This window comes from Nyctereutes procyonoides, unplaced genomic scaffold, assembly GCF_905146905.1.
Source record: "Nyctereutes procyonoides isolate TBG_1078 unplaced genomic scaffold, NYPRO_anot_genome, whole genome shotgun sequence".
Taxonomy (NCBI): domain Eukaryota; kingdom Metazoa; phylum Chordata; class Mammalia; order Carnivora; family Canidae; genus Nyctereutes; species Nyctereutes procyonoides.
The window spans coordinates 8921708-8937317 of record NW_026575146.1 but is presented as its reverse complement, the minus strand read 5'-3'; the positions used below and the strand labels follow the sequence as shown (position 1 = coordinate 8937317).

The 15610-nt window shown below is 33.9% G+C and overlaps 1 protein-coding gene across 1 annotated transcript in view; it reads left to right on the top strand.

The window, feature by feature from the left end:
* Positions 1–15610, top strand: part of LOC129499786 (nesprin-1-like) — a 185813-nt gene that overhangs the window by 105661 nt on the left and 64542 nt on the right. The window contains exons 5-7 of the mRNA XM_055309655.1: positions 5404–5487; positions 11821–11913; positions 12951–13129. Coding sequence (XP_055165630.1) covers positions 5404–5487; positions 11821–11913; positions 12951–13129 — 356 coding nt within the window. The remainder of the gene's footprint in view (positions 1–5403; positions 5488–11820; positions 11914–12950; positions 13130–15610) is intronic.

Below are 15610 nucleotides of genomic sequence, written 5' to 3'. Positions count from 1 at the left end.
GCACAAGTTGCTCAAGGCAGCCCTGATGTGTGGAAGGATTAATGGTCCCTCTCTCAACCAATGGAGATGGGAATCCATGAATAAATGTTCCAGTCTACCATTGTAGGAGGGACAATTCTGTGACATATTTTACACATATCTCAGAGTGCTTGGGTCCCCAGCAGGATTGAGGCCCAGTTCCTCACAGTGGGCCTCTTTTTTCCTTGTCTCAATCTCTGTGCCTCTCCTCACTCTTACTACCTGAAGTCATTTCCCCAGTAAACTACACACACCCAAGGCCTTATCTCAGGGTCTGTTTTGGGGGAAATTAAACAAAACACATATGAAAAGCTAATTTGGAATATACAAGTATATGCATGAGCTAAATAAATTCTCACTCAAATGTGGGAGTCATTGACTTAAGATATATATAGCCCCAATCTCCAGATATAATTGTCCATCCTTTGTATATCCTCCTGAATTAAGCTATTTACTAGAAAGCTAAAGGAACCTTTGTTCTAATTCAGTTGGGTATTAAAGAGGTATACCATTCTATATCAATATAATTTTGCCAGTGTACTTGACCAATAGGGTATAGAAACCTTGATGGGCATTTGATTGTCAAGCTAGCTAGACAATTCTAAAAAAAGCAAATATTTTGATATAAGAGTCCTTCTTCTGTTTAAGTGCCATACTTGTTCAGACATAGAGTTATAAGACCTTGAAGCTAGAAGAGATTTTAAGAATTTTAGCATTCTTAAGTATCAGATAAGAAAACAGACATACAAGGACAATTTCCAATTTAACCTTTATTATTTATTTATATTGAGCCCGTCAAGATTCTGAATTACATAAAATTAGATTACTCTGAAATTGCAAATAAATAAACCTTGGAAATGGTTATTTAAATTTTGTAGATGTCGTTATGGTAATGACCACATTAACATGAAAAGCATCATTTGAGGGAATGAATATCCTATGTGTTCTTTTAGAGCTTTCAAAGGGAGAATGTGGGTAAGAACATTTCCTTCAGGAATGTTAACACTATTCAGGAATTCTATAATATCTCATAGGTATAATTCTATTAAGAACACTATGCTTAGCATTAGGGTTCACATAGTCTGGGCCTCTGACTCTGACCATGATCATCTGGGAGATGTGGCCAGAAGGCTTAATGCCTTTGCACTGCCAGCATCTCTTGAGAAATCTCTATGATTATATTTAAAGACAGAATATTTTTAGTTTTTTAATTACTGTTCTTAGATTTCTGCACATTCTTTGGTTATTACTTGTGGAACATTACTCTTTATTAAATGGATCAATGATTATATATCTTTAATTGCACATAAACGTAGAAACACTAAATTTAATTTGCACTTAGGATTTTTTTTAAAGAATATTACAAATTGCCATGAAAAATTAGATATAATAGTAGCAATATGAATAGAGTTTAAAGGACTGCAGAGAAACTTCTTTATTTTTTTTTAAGATTTTATTTATATATTCATGAGAGACACAGAGAGAAACAGAAACATAGGGAGAGGGAGAAGCAGGCTCCATGCAGGGAGCCTGACGTGGGACTCGATCCCGGGTCTCCAGGATCACTCCCAGGACTGAAGGTGGTGCTAAACCACTGAGCCTCCCGGGCTGCCCCGAGAAACTTATTTCTTATTCATTTTGTTAACCTTCTCTTTAAAAAACTCCTTAACATTTTGCATTAGGGAGAAGCCTAACAATCCACTTAAAAGTACACAATAAAAGAAAACAAAACACCAATTCAAAAGGATATATGCAAACTTATGCTCATTGCAGTTTGATTTGCAATAGCCAAGACATGGAAACAACTTAATCATCTATCAATTGATGAATGGATAAAGAATATATAATGGATATATTCCATATATATATAATGAAATACTACTCAGCCATGAAAAAGAATGAAATCTTGCCATTTGCAACAACACAAACAGACCTTCAGGATATTATGCTAAATTAAATAAGACAGAGGAAGACAAATATTCTATGATTTCACTTATTTGTAGATTCTAAAAAACAAAGCAAATAATAAAACAAAACTCATAGATAAGAGAACAGATTGGCAATGGCCAGAGGGGAGAAGAGTGGGCGTAGGCCAAACAGATAAGAGGGATCAAGAGGTACAAAACCTCTAGTTATAGAATAAGTAAGTCATGTACAGCATAGTGATTACAATTGATAATATTTTATTACATATATGAAAGTTGCTAAGACAATAGATCTTGAAAGTTGTCATAATGAGAAAAAAAATTCTGTGTATGGTAAATAGACTTACTGTCCTCATCATTTTGCAATGTATGTAAATACTGAATCATTAATCTGTATACCTGAAACTAATATAATGTTTTTTGTCATTATATTTCAATAAAGTATTTATGAAGAAAATAAGCTTGCAAAAAAAATGCACACTGGGTGCTTTTAGGAAATCTGGAGCATCAAAAAGCCCTGAATATTTACTAAGTAACTTTACTAGTCATTGATCATATACTTAGAATAGATCTCAAATCTGCAACTGAGCTTGGTATTATCCACTGAATATCCGTTCAGCTAACATTTCTGGAGTTCTGTTATGGATAAGACACTACCTTATGCCCTCTAAGGAAGACAAAGGTAAATGGGATATGGTCAGAGCCTTGTAAGACCTTGTAGCCTGGTAGGGATGATCACTGTATTAGGCAGATTAAGTTGTATTAAAAATAGATGCAAACTTGAGAGGGACAATACAATAGATGTTTATAACTTGCTCACTTTGCCAGGGTACATCCACATGGTATTTGCCTCACTAGATATCAAGCCTTACAGTGAAGTTACATCACTTAAGACAGTGTGGTATTGGTGCAAGTATGGACATACTGACAAATGCAGTAGGGTCAGAAACAGATCAAGGCATGAATGGAACATTAATATATGTCAGAAGTGGCTATCAGATCAGAGGATGGGAGGAGAGACTGTTTGATAAATAAAATAGAAAAAAGTTTATCCTAATATAAAAAGATAAAATTGAATCCTTATCTCATGACCTATGCAAAAATCAAATATACATGGAGTAGAACCTACTGGCAAAAACTCTTTAAGTTCTTAGTAGAAAATATAGGTGAATATCTTTTAGACATTTGAATAGGGAAAAATAGTAAGGCATAAAATATTGACTATAAAAGATTGCTACATTTGACTGTATTAGAATTAAAGATATCTTAAAATTAAAAACCTTTAAAGAAAATGACAAAAGAAGTTAAAAATGGGTCAAAGAGGGCAGTCCGGTGGCTCAGTGGTTTAGCGCCACCTTCAGGCCGGGGTGTGATCCTGGAGACCCGGATCCTGGAGTCCCATGCAGGGAGCATGGAAGCCTGCTTCTCCCTCTGTCTGTGTCTCTGCCTCTCTCTGTGTCTCATGAATAAATCAATAAAATCTTTTAAAAAAAATGGGTCAAAGATATTCACAATACATGAAGTAAAAAAAATTAAGAAAAGATTATGGCAAGAATACAGAAGGTACATTTTCAAAACATCAACAGTACAAACACTCAAGGAAAACCTGGGTAAGAGATGTGAAGGGGGCATTTTTGCAAGAGAAATAGACATTGTCAGAGATTAGAGGAAGACATGTTGATATCATTGTTGATCAGGGAAATGTAAATGAAGACCTCAGTGAAAAGACCATGCTACAATACATTCAAGTGAAAAAAAAATTTAATATCTGTCAAAATCAAGTGTTGGACAAGATATGCATCCATAGAATTATTGTTGCATTGCTGACAAGAGTGGAAAGAAATGCAAACACTCTGGAAAAGTTTGGCCTTACGTTAGAAGTTCAAAGTCACATTCCCTCTGACCCAGCAGTTTCACTCTTAGGTTTACAACCAAGGAAAACTCCTTATACTTGTACCAAACATGGGATGTACATCGATTTTCTATCAGCATAGGTCACAATAGAAATAACCTGAAAATAATAAAAAAAGTAATAACCTGAAAATAACCCAGATTTCATTGAAAAATGGCAAAGAGCTGTCAAAATGAATGAAATACAGTGACAGCAAGAACATGGATGAATCTCAGCAACACAGTATTAGATGGGAAAGTAAGCCTCAAAAGATTAATATTATGATATCCTATATATAAAATTAAAGACTGAAATAAATACTTTTCATAAATGAATATAAATGAAATGAATCTATATAAAAAGGAAAGCATTGGACTGGATTTTATAATGGTTGCCATGGGTAGAGAAAGGCAGGAGGATGAAATAGATGGTGATGGTATTGAGGGGTGTGGCTTTTGTACTTAATTTCTAGGCCCTGGCCTCGTCTTAGTTGGAAGGTTTATAGGTGCTTCATACATTATAAAAGTTAACTCATGAAATAACTAAGTGGGCCATGTGTGGATCAACAGTGAGACTGTCATGCTTAACAGAGGTTTCCAAGGAGAGAATAAATAAAAAGTAAAATAGCTCATTTTCTATTTAAATATTTGTTTAGAGTCATATTATAAAAATCATTGCCTGGTACACCATAATTAGAATATAAAAGATGGCAGTTTTGAGTTTTAGTGGAAGATTATTTAGAGTTCTGGTGTCACAGAGGAGAGACCAGGTTACCAACTATACAACCACGGAGAATTACTTCACCACACTTATCCATTTATTTTCCATATATGTAAAGGAGGCTAATGATATCTACTTTATTGAAACTATTTTGAGTTTTAGAGATAATATTGTGGCACACAGAAAGCACGTAATGCATTTTAATAATGCAAATGCAAGTCAGTTAGAGTGTCCTTGTACCAGACATGCGAGTGTGTGAATACCATTTTCATTCCTGGCAATCTTCCTTTTTAACCATGGCTCTTATGCGCCATGTATTTTGGTCATTTGAAACAAGAAGTGTTACGGATATTCTCAGTAACCTTTCATGTTAGTATGACTGAAAAAAGAAATGGTGTGTGACCAAGTCTTTTTTTAAAGACTTTTTTTTTTTAAAGGAGTTTTAGGTTTACAACAAAGTCGAGAGGAAAGTGTAGAGATTTCCCATATATCTCTGGCTCCCACACATGTACCAAGAGCAGTTTTCATATAAATGTTTCCTAACATATAGGAGGGACAGTCTCAATAGATGGCATGGGAATTTTGCAGACTTCTGCTCTTGGCATACAGAAACCTGACAGGCACATGCGCCAACAGATAAGTTGGGAATGAATCTTTGTTGAGTAAATTAGTATACCTTCCAAGTGCTGTGGGGATAATGCTCCTTTGTGTGTCTACTAACTTTTATAGAAATTGAGTAATATTGTTCTTGAATATTCTTTGAATATATTTTAATCCATTTAAATAGATTTCATAATTATCTTTTTAATGTGTGCATTTTTATTTATTGCTATTCCTTCCTGTTTATAGCCTTGTGAACAAGGACGCCGTATGAAGCGGATCCATGCTGTTGCTAATATTGGCACAGCACTCAAGTTCCTTGAAGGAAGGAAGGTAAGAGAGAGACAAAACAAAACACCTTTTTAAACAAGAAGTCATACTAATGTTTTTCAGTGTTGGCTATGCAGTAAAAACAGTGCATGTAAATTATACAGCAAAAGATGCAACATTATTGTAAAATAATTCTAGATTTATAGAAAAGTGGCAAAATACTGTAGAAAGATTTCCTGTCTATACTTTGGCCAGCTTCCTCTAATGCAATGAAGAACTTACATAATATATACATTATTATATATATAAAATATATATCCCACAATTATTAAAGAATGAATTTTAATGTGGTGTGATACCATTCATTAAAGCATAGACATTAGTCTAATTTCATCTATTTTTTCCACTTATTTCTTACTTCTCTCGGGGATCCAATCCAGTAACATTCCTTGAATTTAATTGTCGTGGCTCCTTGGTCTCTTCCATTCTACAACCTTGTCTTTCCTTGTCCTTCATGACCTTGATAGTAGCTGGTGATCAGTTATTTTGCAGAAAGCCTCTCAATTTGTGTTTGATGTTTTCTCGAGATTGAGGTTATACATTTTTGACAAGAATTCCAAGGAAATGATGTATTCTTCTCAGGGTATCATGTTAGCGCATATAGAATTCTGTTACGTCTTATTGCTGGTCATGTTAACCTCAATCACTTGGTAAGGCTCTCTGTTATATTTTTTATGATAAAGATACTATTTTTTTCTTTATAATGAGGAACAATTTAGGGGAAGTAATTGAGATTATGCCAAATCCTGCTTGTCTGCAGACTTTGCTCACTGATTTTAGCATTAATCGCCTTCAGTGATTGTTTCTGTAATTATCTAATGGTGATTTCATTTCCCTCAGTCCTTTCACATGTATTAATCGAAATTATTTTGTAAGAAAAGGTTGTCCTTTCCCCCCTCCACCATTTATTTATTTATTCAATTATTTACTTTGGCATGAACTTATTTTATTCTATAAATGTAATCCAATCCTACAATTATTATTATTGTCATTATTGTTACTATTATTCTGCTCAAATCATTCCAGCTTTGGCTATTGAGAGTTCCTTCAGGCTGGCTCCTGTAACTCTTTTGACACAGCTCCATACGTTTCCATGCATTTCCTCATTTTCCAGAACTACAGATTTTCCCCATTTATCTCATATGTTCACTACCCCAGTTCTAGAATCAGCCACTTCATTAAGCAGGTTTTTGTTCCTTTTATTAGTGAGAGACATTTAGGTGCTGGTATACTCATTGCTACTGAAGTTTCATTCCCCCTGGGCCCTCTCAACAGACAAATCTAGGAAATATGAATGCTTACTAACCCAGGATATGCATCTGTGTGTTTTCTCTCTCCCCTCTTGCCTCGTGTGTGTGTGTGTGTGTGTGTGTGTGTGTGTGTGTACGTACCATTAGTTTAAACTGATACTACTGTTTCCAGTCCAGTGCTGCAAGGTTCATTATAGCCTTCTATGCTTATTTGCTGCTTTTTCCTCTGACAGCGAGAAACCTGGCCCTCACCTACAATGAATTCACCTCTTTTTTAATCCTCGTATAGACATAAAATTGTTTAAGAATTGCTCACCACACCCCTGTGAGAAATAGATTTGTTCTTTTGGTCTTTGATATTACAGTATTCAGTCAAAAGACTGTTTTTCCAAATTTGCTTAGGTTACTTCTGCTTTTTCATTCCCTTCAGTGTGATTTTGTTAGCCATTTGTAATAGAGTTAGGTAATCAATCAATCAGTTTTGAAGAATACCCCCTCATACACACATACATTTTAGTTAACTTTAGTTATTATGATTATTTTATTTTTTATTTTGAGGAATGAGACATTACTGCGATTCCTAGAGTATAAGTTATGCTTAGAGAAGGCACCCCCTCTTTATCCTTGCTATTCTAGTCTCATCTCTCTTTCTTCCATTTCCTCTCATCTTAGGGAACCAGTCTCTTTAGCTTCAGATTGATTCTTCCAGCATTTCTTTTGCACTAATGAGCAGATGTATTTTCATCCACCATCTTTTTTTTTTTTTTTTTACATGAAGGGTAACATCCTATAATACACTCCTCCACTTTGCTTTTTTCATTTAACAGTGTATCCTGGAAATTATTCAGATCAATTCTTAAAGATCTTCCTCATTCATTTTCACAGGCTGCATTCACTATCTGGATGTGCCAGAGTCTATTCAACTACTCTTCTATAAAGGGGCATTTAGGTTGTTTCTGGTATTTTTCAAACACAATGATGCAATTAATGGCTGGCTGTCCACAGTACTTTCACACTACTAGAAGGGTATTTTCTGAGTAAATTCCTAAAAGTGTGATTGCAGAGTCAAAAGATAAATGTATATGTAGTTTGTTAGGTATTGCCATATTTCCTTCCGAATCAGTTGCACCAACTGATTTAGATTTAGCCTTTTCCTAACTTATGAGAATTCAGGTGTCTGTGTTTGGCAATACCAAAACCAGCTTTATAAGTGGATATGCAGATACTCCTGGAAAACAGAATGATTCAACTATTTCCTTCAAAGTCTATCTGCACTAAATTCATTTACTTATTGCCCAAATGCATATTTGAATACTTTCTATTTTAAGAACTCTGGAAAATACAAAAAAACTTGATTCTGCTGGTTGAACAATATATATTTTGATCAGTTGATACTATTATAAAACAATATAAAGTCCACTCAGTTGTGCAGATTCCATGCCAAAAAGAGAGTCTGGACATTAAGATGATGTAGAAAAACAATATTAGCTTCTTATAGAATATTGGACATTGTTTCTGGATCACTAATATCATTGTTAATGGAGTGTTTCTCTTTTTCCAGCTTCCTCCATGAATTTTTCATAGAAAGCAGAAAAAAACATGTTTAACAAGATATTTATAGTTTTCCAAATCATTCAGTCTTCCATTTTACCTATATGACAATGATGTCTTATTTTGTTCTGAGCTATCCTTTATTTGCTAGAATATAAAAACAAAATTCCTCTTATTAATGTTTTGGAGAAAACTTAAGAACTTAATGTATAAGGCATTGTTTACAAAGAGGACCAAAAAAATCTTATTTTCACAGACTTGTTTTATCCAAGGTCATTTTCACAAAACAACCTTAAGTAATAAAAATGACTGTGGGGAGGAATGAGTTTTTAAAGATTTTTTTGGTGCCCACCTTCTCACTATTTATTTTAATTTTTTAAAAATAATAATTTAAGAACTTATGTCTCAAACATATTTTTAAGAATTTTAAGAACATGTTTTTGACCTTTGGACTTACCTTGCCCTCCATTTATATTTTTTTCTTTAGATAATGGAAAATTAGTTTAGTCCTTGGATTCTAGCTTGATTTAAGGAATAATGAGGGCACTCCTAAAATTTTACTGAAGAAAACCCTACCATTGTGTTTATTTTCCACTTGTTTACAGGGCAGTGGAAAAAAAGCATACATTACTACCTGTTAGGAACCCTGTAAATGTGACTCGAATGATCTGGTGCCATTTCTACCAGTTTCTTTCTCCAGTGAGGTATCAGGTAAACAGTAACAAAAGGAGCCAACCACTGACTAACTTTCCTAAAACTTTCCTTAGTGCAGACTAGGGACATAAATTTAGACTCTTATGAAGTCAGATAGGTGATCTTGAAGATGAAGTGAGTTAGAGGTTACCCATGGAAATAGGAGAACTGAGCAATCTTGGGCCCTGTCTGGAAAACAAAGTGAACATTCAGTTCTGACCATAGTTGCCTCAGTGAAATGGAAGCACAGGGATCCCAGATTTTCCACTTCAACAAGAAAAGTCAGCAATCTGGATTTTTATTGAAATCTAATTATTTGTTTAAGCTATTTACTAAGTAATGCAGATAGTTGGCTACCTGTATCACTGGTTAGAATGACTCACTTGACACCTCATTGTAGAAAGTAACTAGTATAAAGTGGCAACGCATCCATTTGTTTGGTTTCCCAATTTAGCAAGAAATGCTAGTAATCTGGAGTCTTATTTTAAATTTATTCCCAAATAATTTGAATATACTTTTGAAACATCTGTGGGCCTTATATTAGTCTGCTATGGCTACCATAGCACTAGCACAGACTGGATGGCTTACATAACAGAAATTTATTTTTTTCACAGTTCTGGAGGCTGGAGGTTTAAGATCAAGGTACCAGCAGAGCTGGCTTCTTTGTTTCTTCCTGTTTGTAGACAGACACACGTACTCACTGTCTCCTCACATGGCTTTTCCTCTGTATAGATGTGGAGAGAGAGAGAGCTCTAGTGTCTTCTCCTCTTCTTATAAGGACACCAGTCCTATTGGATTAGGACCCACTCACATTATCTCATTTGACCTTAATTACCTCCTTGAGAGCCCTGTCTCTAAATACAGTCACATTGGGGGTTAGGGCCTCAACATGTGAATTTGGGGGGAACATACATCAGACAATATGGGTCTCTGGCTTGCAAAATCAAACCTCTGATGACATGGGCCAAGTACAGTTGTCTAGTATGGGATTTTCAAACACTGACATGCACCAGAATCAATAAAACCTAGAGGTTTTGTTAAAGCATATGCTGGGGTTGCATGCCCAAGGTCAGCAGGTCAAAGGTGAAGTCCATCAATGTGATCCCATTCTCTTTGTAGTTTCTGGGAATTCTTCATTCTCTTTGAATGTCTCTCTTGCCCATCCCACACTCCCAGGCTAGTAAGAATTTAATAGGATAAGTTCCATAAACCCATAAGAATAAGTTCCATGACCCCATTATGGAACACACAGTTTTTAAGAGAAAAAATAGGTATGAAGAACATTTTTTTCTTCAGAAGTTGAACAAATTAAATATGTTAACTTCATAGTACAGGTGTAGCTGGATTGAGGAAGGAAATTGAGTAGGAAATTCAACTTGTCATTTTTAAAAAGCATGATATGTAAGGAAAGAGAAATAATCTTCTCTTTATGGAATGCATTAATCTTATGGTTATTAACGTGTATTATATATCTGTGCCCTGTGGTTGCTAAAATGGATGTGGAGAAAATTCTGAAGAAGCTATAAACAAGAGTAATCAAAATGATTATGGACATAGCAATAGGTTCTGTCATAAAAGGTTAAAAAATGTGATGTTCTTCATTTTCCATAAACATGTATTATATGTCTCATGCTGTGCTAGGTTTAAAAGAAGTTGACACATAGGCTTGTAATCTATGGAAGTTCTCAATTTTCTTTTCTGTCTCTAAACCTGATGAATGAATTTCATCAGTGAGACAAAATTCCATGGGTATATCTCAGATTATTTACAGTAACTTTGTGATTTTACTCTACTAGTAAATATAAACTAATTACTCCAGAGTAAAGTATTTGTGGGATGATTTTGCATCTGATACTTTTTAAAAAGTAAACCACTTACAAAATTCTGAACTTTATTATTAATAATACATGTTTAAATCATGTTTAAGAATTATTGAGCAAGTAATGTAAGGAGTATTTAATTTTTTCTGATTTATTTAGAGATTATGGAAAGGATGATGAGCAGTTGTTAATTGTATTTTTTATTGATTGGCTGAGATAGACTTACCGTATAGTCTATTTTGCTGGGATTTAGGGAGTAACATTTTTAATAGTTGAGAAGGCATTAAAATAAAATAATTGAAGACAACTGTAGACAAGTTAACATCTATCCTGAAGGCCCAAAAGTCAGGAACTGAACCCTAAAGTTCTCTTCTACTTAATTATTTCTTGGCTTTCCTTTGTCTTTATAATGTATTCCCCCAAATTATGCTCTAAATTTACTACCTATGTTTTTATTCCCTTTGAACAAATAACTCTGATTTTGAAACATTATTTATATATGTATATCATCTTCTCCCTTTGTTTTTCATGTCAGTCCATGTACAGAGGATCACCGGTTAGTACAAATTTTAGAATTTTTAACTCCTGACTTTTATAGGTAAAAGAGAACATAAGTTTCATGCTATTTGGTAACAAACTTCAAAGTAAGTGCATTTTCTTAAACTACTCATCACAGTTTCTTTTAAGTTCCAGTCAGCTTCTGAATGTAAACAAATAACATTTTTTTTCCTGTGTGTGTTTTGTTGGTAATTCCTTGCATGATGTCACATTTTTAAAATTTTAAACAAGTTTTTGAAATTCATTCTATAGTTGTTTTTGTTGTGTGCACCTAATGAATGCTCCTGAAATTTCCACTGAAACCATGTGCCTGTTTGTTTTGATGGCTCACCCTACTTACTTTTATGTACCACTACATAGGCATGACCAAATGTTATTGATGTCTAATAAAGTGCTAATTATTGAATAATTAAGGGTCTATAATCTTCTAGTACATTACTAGTACAGTTTTTCTTTTTAAACAGATTAAATTAGTCAACATTAACTCCACTGATATAGCTGATGGCCGACCATCAATAGTTCTTGGATTGATGTGGACCATTATTCTATATTTCCAGGTATTGTACCATAGCTCCCTTTTCAGTTGATATAATGTCATGGATGGAGGTAGTGGTGGAAATTTTAATAATACTCTCATTTACCTACCTTTGGGGTTGATTCTTAAGTGAGCAGAAACTTGACCTTCCCATATACATTGTTCTTTGTTACCAAAGACATTATATATGGAACTCCTCCCAAGGAACTGTGGTATAGGTACTCAATCTGAAAAGTGAGCAAGGCACAATGGAGATGAAATATTGGTGTATAAAGAGTTCAAGAAAATATTTGTTCTTTTCTGGAAGGCACAAGTTGTATGTTCCTATTAGACATTAAGGGGATCTAGAATAATTATTCTAGCCTTTAGGTTGTTTGAATTTTTTAAATTTTAATTTTTTAAAGAATTTAATTTATTTATCTGAGAAAGAGAGAGAGATGACAAGTGAGGGGGAGGGACAGAAGGAGAGGGAGAAGCAGACTCCCCACTGAGCAGGGAGCCTGATACCAGGTTCTATTCCAGGACCTGGAGATCATGACCTGAGCTGAAGCCAGACACTTAGGTTTTGTTTTATTTATTTTTTTAAAGGTTATTCTTTGGAGCAGTTTTAGATTCACAGTAAAACTGAACAAAAAGAGATTTCCCATTTACTATGTGTCTGCACAGCATGTGTAGCTTCTCCCATAACCAACATCCTCCCCTGGGGTGATACATTTGTTGCCATTAATGAACCTATTTTGACAAGTCATTATCATTCAAAGTCCATAGTTTACATTTGTGTTCACTATTGGTGTATGCTCTATGAGTTTGGATAACCATTAGGTTTTATTTTATTCATTCATTCATGTGTTTAACAAGTATTTTTTACTGTGTATAAAGTAGTTTCAGATGCAGTGGGAAGTAGGAAGCCAAGTACAGTGTCAGTCGTGCCCTTAAGGGCTTACTTTGTCAATGGGTGAAGGGTGGGAATTTAAATCACTTAGTTGGAAAAGTAAAACATCCAAGGAAATAAGAACAAGATAATTCTTATGTTTTTGCCAACTGTTAACTCACAAACAGATTGAGGAGTTGACCAGCAACCTGCCACAGCTGCAGTCTCTGTCTGGCAGCACATCCTCTGTGGATAGCATGGTTAGTGCTGAGACTGCCAGCCCCCCAAGTAAACGGAAAGTGGCCACCAAGATTCAAGGAAATGCTAAGAAGGCTTTATTAAAGTGGGTCCAGTACACAGTAGCCAAGTAAGTACCAAGAGTTTGTTTAAATTTGAAACCCTTGAATAATTTGGTTACCAATTTATTACTGAGAGTCCCTTCCAATATTGCAGAATTTGAAGAGACATTTGAATGAAAGGCTTTGCTTCAGGCTGTTCCATTCTTTCCTCGAATTAAAATATAAACAGAAATCATCACTGATATTCTAGGAAAATGCTATAATCAAACTAATTCTTTCACCATTCATGTGATTGGGCCCAATTAAGTTTTTTTAACACACGCTTTGGTAATTTGAGGAGTAATTATATTTAGGTCATTGTTTGGACTTCCTGTTTTATTAAATAATCCTTACACAAATAAATTAGAGATTTAAATGTGATTATCTCTTCACAAGATTGTTGAGTTCTATTTAATAATAATGGAACTAAGGCCCACATTCTGAAATAATTATATTTGTTTTTGTTTCCCAAAACTTTCTAGCAATTTTATTTTAAAATTCTTTTTCCTTGTGTCTCCTCTTTCATCTGGAATGTAAATTCCTTTGTCAACCTCAGTTTTATAGACTGTGGATTTGCTTCTGGGCCTAATAAATTTATATGTGTGTACATTCATGTGATAATGATAGAAAATTACAGCTCTCAATGAGTATCTTTTCAAAGCAATTTCAAGAGCATTTTCAGTTGAGACTACCAGTATTTTGTGGTCAGATGTGGTCAGTAGTAAGATCTCTTCATAAAGAAGTTGTGTTTTTGTATGACTTCCTAAATGACATGTAAAATTAACTTACTTTCTGTTTTGCTTTTACATGCCTAAATCTAATTTGAATCTTACCCTCTACTTCTGAAAAATACCTTTCAATGAGTACTTATTATTATAAAATATTAAAGCACTTAAACCTAGGGAGTTCTATTTTTAAAGTGTTTAAAGAGCAAAAATAAAGAGAGAAAAACTAAACATAGAGAAGATGTAATTAGTGTTACTATTTTATATAGTTTTGTTTAACTTTTAAAGTGTGTTGGTGGATTTCTAATTTGGGGTATATTTTTATGATTCAACTTGTATTCAAAAATATTTCTGAAAGCAAAGCTTTGTGGCTTTTTAGAATCTGTAGTAGAAATGAAATTTTGAAAACCTGACCACATTGCTGGTATACTGTTTGCATGCCATCCACAGTGGCAATTACTAAACTCTTTTGCAGCTTAATTAAACAGAGAGAAGAAATGTACTAGGCAGGAAGAGACAGGTGACCACACACTAGGATATTTGTTATGCTATTGCAGCAAAATTTTGTAATAATATCAATGTGATATTCTCTTGCCCATTGCTCCACAAAGCATTAAATTAACCGAAAATAAATTGATTTCTACTTAATATTATAGTAGCTTAAGGTAAACTCAAATTTTTTGGAGTTTTTCTGCCTTGGTTTTGTTTTTTATATGGTGTGTTAGCTTTCAAAAATATGCAGAGGCCTAATGACCTAAAAGTCAGTCCTGCAAACATTATATTTGTAACATTAGTGCAAGTTGTATTTTCCTTATCTGAATAAATGTCCAGATTTATGATTCAAGGCTTTTCCACCCATCAGCGTATGAGTGAGATCCATTTATTCTACAGCTGCATCAAGGGGAGAGATTTGGGGAGAGGACTGTTCTCTAACAAAAATTCTGTGATGAACACATAATTCCATTATACCTACCAAATTGTTGATAATTTTCCTAAAAGCTGCCTTTTTAAAAAATGCTATCTTACTCTGTATTTTCCAAGCAACTTTCCTACTGATATGGATAAATACTTAACTATCTATACCTATTTAAGTATAGACATGTTTTTAAAATTATAATGTGTGATACTTTGTGGTCTGTTTATCAGTCTCACAGGACTGAACATGACAAGAAATGACAAAATATCCAGTAAACACCAGACATATTGTCAGAATATATTCACTGTTTTCATATAAAATTTCAAAATATGTGAGAAGTGAATAAAAACTGTTTTGGTGATGTAATATGATTAAACCTTCTCTATTGTGTTTTTTACTAATTTCATTTCCTGATAGGAAATATATACTCTCAGACATAAAAGCATTAAATTATAGCATATTTGATATTTGCAAACTTGATTTTGAGATGTCTAAGAATAAAATTGTATTTCAAGACAAAAATTAATAAGATAGCAAAACAAATGAAAATCTGTATATCCAGATCCATTCAAGATGATCCATTCAAGATGATCTATCTTGAATGATAACTTGAAGTAAATATGTATTAGCAGAAATGCATATAAACTGGATATACTTCATCACTTTAAGTGATGTGTCCAAGTTTCTGGAAGTTTGTAACACTTCTTTAAGTAACATATTTACTTTTTTTAGAATTTATATCAAAGATTCTTAAATGAGAGACTTGAACTAAAACTAAAACTTTTTAGGAATACCACCTACTGCTTTGATGTAATACGAAACATTATAGGGGTGTGTGTGTATGTGTGTATGTTCAAAAAATACAGAAA